The sequence below is a fragment of the Sinocyclocheilus grahami genome, unplaced genomic scaffold (assembly GCF_001515645.1).
Source record: "Sinocyclocheilus grahami isolate Dianchi unplaced genomic scaffold, SAMN03320097.WGS_v1.1 scaffold331.1, whole genome shotgun sequence".
NCBI lineage: Eukaryota > Metazoa > Chordata > Actinopteri > Cypriniformes > Cyprinidae > Sinocyclocheilus > Sinocyclocheilus grahami.
In genome coordinates this window covers 37,139-46,551 of record NW_015505510.1, presented here as the reverse complement: position 1 = coordinate 46,551, position 9,413 = coordinate 37,139, and the positions used below count along the sequence as shown (strand labels likewise).

General features: G+C 37.3%; 1 protein-coding gene across 1 annotated transcript in view; it reads left to right on the top strand.

Annotated features, from left to right (window-relative positions):
- The window catches only part of LOC107602600 (UDP-glucose:glycoprotein glucosyltransferase 1-like), a gene marked incomplete at its 3' end in the record, with an annotated part of 26,680 nt that overhangs the window by 3,839 nt on the left and 13,428 nt on the right, over window positions 1-9,413 (top strand). The window contains exons 8-18 of the mRNA XM_016295142.1: window positions 1,458-1,539; window positions 1,649-1,749; window positions 2,338-2,437; window positions 4,735-4,795; window positions 5,638-5,729; window positions 6,320-6,470; window positions 7,026-7,145; window positions 7,272-7,357; window positions 8,160-8,295; window positions 8,421-8,552; window positions 8,785-8,949. Of these exons, the coding sequence (XP_016150628.1) occupies window positions 1,458-1,539; window positions 1,649-1,749; window positions 2,338-2,437; window positions 4,735-4,795; window positions 5,638-5,729; window positions 6,320-6,470; window positions 7,026-7,145; window positions 7,272-7,357; window positions 8,160-8,295; window positions 8,421-8,552; window positions 8,785-8,949 (1,226 nt within the window). The remainder of the gene's footprint in view (window positions 1-1,457; window positions 1,540-1,648; window positions 1,750-2,337; window positions 2,438-4,734; window positions 4,796-5,637; window positions 5,730-6,319; window positions 6,471-7,025; window positions 7,146-7,271; window positions 7,358-8,159; window positions 8,296-8,420; window positions 8,553-8,784; window positions 8,950-9,413) is intronic.

Below are 9,413 nucleotides of genomic sequence, written 5' to 3'. Positions count from 1 at the left end.
CTCTCTCACACACACACACACACACATGAACTGGCTTCACCCTGCTTCAAAAGAATCGTTCGTTCATCTTCTTTCTTTCATCACACCTTCTAGACAAAATATTATGACAATAGGTATTGAGGCTTTCATGTTCTCACAAAGCAGACAAAAGTTTACTAATAAATGCTTTAGCACAAAGACAGCGCATATAAATATTGTTGAACCATTAAATGTTCTCGATATGGCAGTGCTGTTTTTTCATGTCACAATGGTCAGATTTGTTGTTGCATGACATTGTCTCTGTATGACAGTGTCGGTGTTATTTTTTGTGACAGTATAAATATTGGTTTGTTGTTCCATGAAATGTTCTCTATATAAGAATCTTAAAGGGATAGTTCACCCAAAAATTATACTTTCCAAAATGGCACCAGGGTGACGCGGAAGAGACAAATTGTTGAATAAATTCGTTATTTTTGTTTTCTTTTGCGCACAAAAAGTATTCTCGAAGCTTTGTAAAGTTTCGGTTGAACCCCTGATGTCACATGGATTATTTTACCGATCTCCTTGCTACATTTCTGGACCTTGATCATGGTAATTACATTACTGTCTATGGGAGGGTCAGAGAGCTCTCAGAATTCATCAAAAATATCTTAATTTTTGTTCCGAAGATGAACTGAGGTATTACGGATTTGGAACGACATGAGGGTGAGTAATTAATGACAGAATTTTCATTTTTGGGTGAACTAACCCTTTAATGTGTTCTTTCTCGTATGCCACAATGTTCAGATTTGACAGGGAACAGCAAAAGTGTTACTTTTTGCCCCTTTACAGAAAATAAAAGCATTTCAAAATAAAGGTCTTTTTTGTGATCTTTCCCATTCACTCTGAATGGTCAGTCATTTTTGACCGGGAACACCACAAGTGTGACTTTGTGCCATTTTGTACAAAATAAAAGCCTTTCAAAACAAAAAATGAGGTGCCTACTTTCAGATAAATGAGGCCTACGATTAATCAGATGCAAATATAAATACAAAACCAATCCTAAATGAAAGAAAATAAGTTGACAAAAAAACAAACTCCCTGATTAAGCATTAAAGCACACTCGTGTGATAAACAGTGCAAATTTTCTTCAGTTTTTATTTAATATTGTGAAAATTATTCATAAAAATGCTTTTTTCACTCAAAAAATGAGGTGCGTACTCTCAGATAAATGAGGCCTATGATTAATCAGAAGCAACTATAAATACAAAACCTATTTTGTTAGTCCTAAATGAAAGAACAGAACTTGACAAAAAGATTGAATCCAATATTTGTTGATAATATAGCATAATGAGTGATTTATAAGCAATTTTTTGAGGCCGGTTCCTTTTTGCCCTGTAACATCGTAAGTTTAATAGGGTTTTGAACACAACACAAGGGTTAAATACAGCTATCGTCTAATTAGCAAACTCATTTATCTTTTCTCCATTTTTCCACAGCTGGAGCTGATGTGAATGCCACTGTAATAGGTGAAAACGATCCTGTGGATGAAGTCCAGGGCTTTCTGTTTGGCAAACTCAAGTAATTTAAAACTCCATAAACATTAAAGATTGCTCTCCGTTGACTAAAATGCATCCGTGTTTGAAATTACATAACAGTATATCTTGATATCATGTGTTGTATTTGTCAGGACCATTTATCCTGAACTTAAGGAACAGCTGAAGGAGCTCCGGAAGCATTTGATTGAGAGCACCAATGATATGGCCCCACTTAAAGTCTGGCAGATGCAAGGTGAGTGTTGTTGAACTGGTGAAACTTCTGGCATCTATAAAATTTAAATGAAATGCTTGTTGGCTGCAGGTGTTTATATTGAGGTCCGCAAGAGATGTGTGCTACAGTGTTTAGGTAGCAGAGCCTCTTGTACTATTTGGCACACTTACATTAATGCCACTACTTCAAGGGCTTTCAAGCTCAATTATTATATTACCTGTGACTAAAGGAGCAGTCGGGTAGCTCAATACTCATTCTGACGGTATGCAAATGGAACGTTTTCACATTGTTAATTAGCTGTGGCTCTGCTGGCCTTGCGTGTTTGTCAAACACAACTCCCTCTAGCCCAGAGCTCATTACTGCTCTATCAAGGTAAACTCATCAGAGACTAGTCACATTTAGCAAAACCTCTGAGCCAACACACACAGATGAACGCACTATTCCCAATGGTACTGGAAAAGTGCTTTGGCACATCAAATTCATTATATGTAGAATCTGAGAAGTTGGCATGCCATATACAGGTCATGGCTATTTCAAATTAGATCTTGAATATTTCAGGAGCAGAAATGCAGGTTTGAATAACCTGTGTTCTTTATTCTTCTCCTCAAGATCTCAGCTTTCAGACTGCCGCCCGTATCCTGGCAGCTCCCTCTGTGGACGCTCTCAATGTCATGAGGGATTTGAGCCAGAACTTCCCAACCAAAGCCAGGTAAATAACCACCTGTCCATTACAAACACTTGAGTCCTAACCAGACATGATAAAGCAAAAAAAATCCTGTTTCCTTTGTTTTCTTATTTTAAAATATCATTGGTCCTAAATATTACTCCACTGTATATTTAACAATGAACATGTTCTGAATAGCTGAGATTTTGCCAATATGCACAACATTTCATTTTCAGCGAAGGCTCTAAATTGATGCTGGAAACACTGCGTCTTAACCATGTGTGACATAACGTGTTTATATGTGGCGTACGGTTTATTATTTCACTTTCAAAAGCCACTTTTCTGTGTTTATTCATTAATTCCTCATTGGCTCTATTGTAGTAAGTGCTTTTCAGTTCAGAAACCCTGGCAGCAGACCGCTCAAGTCATTAGAAAGTTTAGTCCGAGCTGGATGTTTTGAGTCTTTACTGCCTTCCAAGGTTTAATTAACACTTAAAGGATAAAAAACGAGCCGTCAGCAGTTATGATGAAAATAATATGCTTTATTTGGCCCAGACGTTGCAGCCACAGCTGTTTTTTTTTGGCAAATGTATTTTAAATGTGCCGCCCACACTAAAATGCAATTTTGTTAAAGTGATCCTTGACATCATGGAGCATAATACGCAGTCATGTATCGCCCAGAGCAATTAACTGCAGCTCTGAGTCATCGACTCTATAAAAAAAAAAAAAGTTTTTTTTTTTTTTTTAATTAAAAAATTTTTTTTTTTTAAATTTTTGAATGTAGACTTGCATGACGGCGAAAGCAGAGCAAACAAACCATGCTTGATAACAAGAACAGCACAATCAATTTCAGCAAAAACCTCTCTATTAACGTGCTTACTTTGTATTTTTTAAGCCCCAGCAGCCTCATTTTCTCCAGAATAGTCCTACAACAAGAGAAAATGGATACACTTATGAAAAACTATAAAGACAGATTTGCAATCTTAACATTAGAAAATATGACGCAGCATGACATGCATACAAAGTACTGAAGTGCTAAGGTTTGTTTAAAACATTTGTAGCCATGACAGCACTACAATATCACAACAAAAAGAAAGACTATTGCCTTATATAGTGGTTGTCTTATTGTTTGTGGGCTTTGTTTTTTTTTTAAACCCTGGCTTTTAACACTTGTTTTGCTAGGTACTTTAGTAAATGAAAACACAATACTTACATTTCAATGTGAATTCCCCCACAGAACTGTCATCCTCCATGTTCTTTGAATATAAATTCCATCATCTGCGCGCAAGTGATTCTGGGATATGGTAGGGTGCGACGTGTCCATCAGATGTACACTTCATTATCCTGGGAAACGGAGGGTGCATTTGAAGTCGCTTTAGAAATACGTCAGCCTTCGTCACGCCGCGGTGACGCAAATCGGCCTTGGAATGCGGTCTTCGGAGGCTGCATTCTTGAATTGGGACAGCTTACGTCGTGACGCTGTGACGCAATCCCACTTCAAATGCGCACTTCGGAGTCTTTGCACTTCACTTTGGGACAAGCTTATGTCATGGGGACTCAAATGGCACCAAGTGCTAGGAATGAGCATAGTTGCATGAGCATTTTATTTGCTAGTTTTTAGGTTAATATCATATATTCCTTGCTCTAAAGATGCTTGCACTTGCAACACTTGCTTTGTTAGGATGAATGAGCAACAGTTGTGAAATTAGGCTTATGAATTTGATGCTATGTAATCAACCACGAAGGTTAACAAGAGGGTACGCAGGGGACAAGAGAGCATGTTTCAACAACAAGAGGACAGTGGTGGCTCGTCGGAGGAAGTAGGGGAGGCACAGCTTCCCCAAAATTTTGAGGTGAAAATGGGAGGAGGACAATGCTTTAATGTTAATATAATTCACAATTCATTTCAGTTCATGTTTCGGAATGTGTATTTTTTGTTTTGTTTGTCATTTCACAGCTGTGATACCATAACATGTGTTTAAATAAAAGAGGCTACATTTAAAATGTTACATGGGATATGCAGCTAAGAGAGATTTAATCTGGATATTGATTATTCCTGTGATTTTTTTTTTTTTTTTTTTTTTTTTTTTAATGGAATTTTTTTTTTTTTTTTAATTAAAAAATTTTTTTTTTTTAAATGTCTGAATGTAGACTTGCATGACGTCAGTGAAAGCAATCTCATCTCTATCTAGTTAAACAGCGTTGATTAAAACAGTCAGCACAGACATTTTTATGCAGATTCCAGTAGGCTGTGCATTCAAAATGTGATCATAATGAATCATCATGATGAACTAATGAATCATTTTCAGTATAACCACGCACATTTCTCTCTCCCCTCTCAGGTCCATAACAAAAACGGTTGTTAATTCAGAGATCCGGAAGGAGATTGAGGAAAATCAAAAGGTGAGGGCTACCATTGTCCTTTTTTCATGTTCCTAGAGTCCTTTTCTCAAAGCTGTGGCGTCAGCAGGTATTCTCATTCACTAAGTTTTTTTGCTGCACCGCTGAGATAATGGACTCAAAGAAGAGGCCCAGTCAAGTCTTTGTTTTTTGCCTCATAACTCACCAAGAAAAGTCATGACAAAGTCTTACAATGATTCTCTCTTCCCATATATTAAAACCGGTGTTTAAAATGAAAGAACATCAGTTTTAAAGTGTTTTGGTTGTTAGTGGAATGGAGAATCATTCCTCTCCACCTCTATGCTTGTTTTTTTTTCTCCACGTTCCTCTGTATTGGAACGTGTGTAAACGCTTTTGTTTTGTCGCTGAAAAGGTAATTAATGAAGTAATTGTGGCGAATGCGGTTTATACGTGGCTTCGTTCATTGTTTCGGTCATTTCCTTTCTGTGATTAAAGCTGTTTCTTGCCTCTTGTAATGAGGACGTGTAACGGACCTGCTCCTCATTCCTCACTGTAATTGCATGCTGGGAAACGTGACGAATGGAACCTCTTTAAGGTTCTCTAACGAGCTCCCTCGCTCTAATGCATGTGCCTTTAGCGAATAACAAACATGAGTGCCATGGATAAAAGCATGAATATATAGAGTGGAAATGGCCTGAGACTCAAAAGAGTGTGTTTGAATTATAGATCATATTGAGCATCTCTTTCAACTTCTGTTCTGCTCTATGAAGTGACAGAAACATATGTTTCATCCAGGGATTAGCAACCCACAGGGCTTGGGAGGTTACATTAAGGCGAATTGTGAATGTCATACCTAATATCTCACCTTCTTTTGTCTCCTCTAGTATTTTAAAGGGACATTAGGTCTCCAGCCAGGGGACTCAGCTCTGTTTATCAATGGACTCCATATTGACCTGGATGTGCAGGATATTTTCAGGTAAGCACTAAGCAGCTGGATTTTTTATTTTTCTATATGTATTATTTATTAAATATAAATATTACATTATAAACAATAATTACTTATACTTAGCAGAAGTCTGAAAATAATGACTTGATAATAAAAATGTAACTAAAATAATAATACAGTATTTAATATTCACCTATATTATACGCTATTGTTCAAATGTTTGGCATATGTAATTTTTTTGGGTATGTTTTTGAAGAAGTCTCTTATGCTCCCAAAGGGTGTATTTATTTGATCAAAAATACAGTAAACCAGTAATATTGTGCAATATTAATGCAATTTGAAATAATTGTTTTCTGTGAGAGTGTATTTTATAATGTAAGTTATTTCTGTGATGGCAAAGGTGACAGTTTTTTCCCAGGATTCTTTGTTCAATAAAGTTCAAAAGAAGCAGTGAAATTAATTTGAAGATGTCTTTACTGTTACTTTTGATCAATTCGATACATCCTTGCCAAAAAATAAAAATAAAAAACCTAAACATTTGAATGATGTAACATAAAGTTTGGTTTGTTGATGTTTTGATCTGTCATGCTGTAACCCTGTATATTATGTGATTTTTGCAGCGTTTTTGACGTGTTGAGGGATGAGGCAAGGGTCATGGAGGGTCTGCGTAGTCTGCTTATAGACACACCCTACATCCACGACATCCTCAAACTTAATGTTCAGCCCTCAGACTCTGACTATGCAGTGGACATCCGCAACCCTGCTGTTAACGTGAGCTATGTGTTTTTTTTGTTTGTTTGTTGGTTTTGTTTTCTGGGAGAGAGAATAGAGAATAAACCCTTTTTTTTCTCTTTCTCCAGTGGATTAATAACCTGGAGACAGATGGCCGATATGCATCCTGGCCCTCTAATGTGGAATTTGAAGATGTCTTTACTGTTACTTTTGATCAATTCGATACATCCTTGCCAAAAAATAAAAATAAAAAACCTAAACATTTGAATGATGTAACATAAAGTTTGATGTGTTTGGTTTGTTGATGTTTTGATCTGTCATGCTGTAACCCTGTATATTATGTGATTTTTGCAGCGTTTTTGACGTGTTGAGGGATGAGGCAAGGGTCATGGAGGGTCTGCGTAGTCTGCTTATAGACACACCCTACATCCACGACATCCTCAAACTTAATGTTCAGCCCTCAGACTCTGACTATGCAGTGGACATCCGCAACCCTGCTGTTAACGTGAGCTATGTGTTTTTTTTGTTTGTTTGTTGGTTTTGTTTTCTGGGAGAGAGAATAGAGAATAAACCCTTTTTTTTCTCTTTCTCCAGTGGATTAATAACCTGGAGACAGATGGCCGATATGCATCCTGGCCCTCTAATGTGCAGGAGCTGCTGCGGCCCACCTTTCCAGGAGTCATTCGACAGATCCGGAAAAACTTTCATAATCTGGTAAGTATTGCAAGTGTTGTGTAAATATGAAAGTTTCCTTCAGACATTAACAGTTCACAATGTAAATCCCATAAATAGATCTGAATTCTGCGGATCATTTCAGAAATGTCTGTGTCATTCTGACAGGTGATGATTCTGGATCCAACCCATGAGAACACGGCAGAGCTGATCAGCGTGGCTGAGATGTTTTACAGCAACAACATCCCACTCAGGTCAGTCTGAAAATAGACCGAACATTATTACAAGAACATGATTAATGTTTCACAATGCGTAGGAGCCATGGTGCTCCTGCAGGAAAGCAGGCTCTTTCTCCAGTGGATTAATAACCTGGAGACAGATGGCCGATATGCATCCTGGCCCTCTAATGTGCAGGAGCTGCTGCGCCCCACCTTTCCAGGAGTCATTCGACAGATCCGGAAAAACTTTCATAATCTGGTAAGTATTGCAAGTGTTGTGTAAATATGAAAGTTTCCTTCAGACATTAACAGTTCACAATGTAAATCCCATAAATAGATCTGAATTCTGCGGATCATTTCAGAAATGTCTGTGTCATTCTGACAGGTGATGATTCTGGATCCAACCCATGAGAACACGGCAGAGCTGATCAGCGTGGCTGAGATGTTTTACAGCAACAACATCCCACTCAGGTCAGTCTGAAAATAGACCGAACATTATTACAAGAACATGATTAATGTTTCACAATGCGTAGGAGCCATGGTGCTCCTGCAGGAAAGCAGGTTCAAATCTGGTCAGTTTCTTGTGCCATTCTCACCCCTTCATTTAACTTTTTCAGCATCTCTCAATATATAATAAAGGCATTAACACCCATAAACAGTTTTGTATATATATATATATATATATATATATATATATATATATATATATATATATATATATATATATATATATATATATATATACTGCAATTATAGACTTAAATGTTTGGTCAACTCTGTAACCTGTCAGTGTAGTTATTGTGTCTCTCTCTGATGATTTCTGTGTTTCCGTCTGCAGGATTGGAGTGGTGTTTGTGGTGAATGATTCTGATGAGGTTGATGGGATGCAGGATGCTGGTGTGGCTTTACTTCGAGCTTTCAACTATATCTCTGACGATGTTGACAGCCAGATGGCCTTCGATGCCATCATATCTGTAAGTCAACAACATCACCAGTACTTCATACAACACCAATTTAGTGATGGATTTTGTCTATGTTTAGGAGCATACTGGATATAGATTTGCCTTTTCAAGAAAATAATTTTTGATATGTCTTTCAGATGTTGAACAGAGTTCCCAGTGGTGGCAAACTGAAGGTGGAACATGTGGTGGGTGTGTTGGAGAAGAGATATCCCTATGTAGAGATCAGCAGCATCCTGGGGCCTGACTCTGCCTACGACAACAACAGAAAAGTGAGGAATTTGTTTTTCTAATGTGTGTGCTTTGAATATTTCAGCAGTACTCCATCTCAGATGTCATACTCTTGCCAAAAGAGACAGAATATTGTGGATGAGTTTTTTTTTTTATCAACTGTAGAGATTAAGGATGTAACTGTCAGCCAGAGGTGGTTCCTGTGCTAATAGCTCTTTGTGTCTCCCAGTACCCATAACCCTTATTGAGGTCATATCTTCTATGTCTCCACAGGAGGGAAAGGCATATTATGAGCAGACTGGTGTTGGCCCATTGCCTGTGGTGTTGTATAATGGAATGCCTTTACAACGTGAGCAGTTAGACCCAGATGAACTTGAGACAGTCGTCATGCACAAGATCCTAGAGACCACCAGTTTTTTTCAGCGCACAGTCTACCTGGTGAGAATTGCATGTCTGTCACCCAGAGTCTCTATGGTGTCCTTTTTGGCTTAAAAAGTAACACATTATATCATTGCACTCTTCCTAAAAAATAGCTAAAACCCATCATCAAATAGATCTGTCTGTCTTCCAGTCCAGCTTTAGTGGAAGTAGTATAGTTTTGTAAAGTTTTAGAACTCGTTTCACAGAGTAGTTAAGGTGTCATGCACTCTGTAGTCTTGCATGATTAATTGATACATTTATTGTAAATATATATTAAGTTGTTATTGCCAGTTAGGATTCTGCAATAAATACAATACATAAAAAGGAAAGTAACACTCATTACATAAATCCACATCCATATTGCAGGGATACTGCAGGTGTGTACAGTATATATAAAAAAAATAATTAAATAAACACACACACACATATATATATATATATATATATATATATATATATATATATATATATATATATAAATA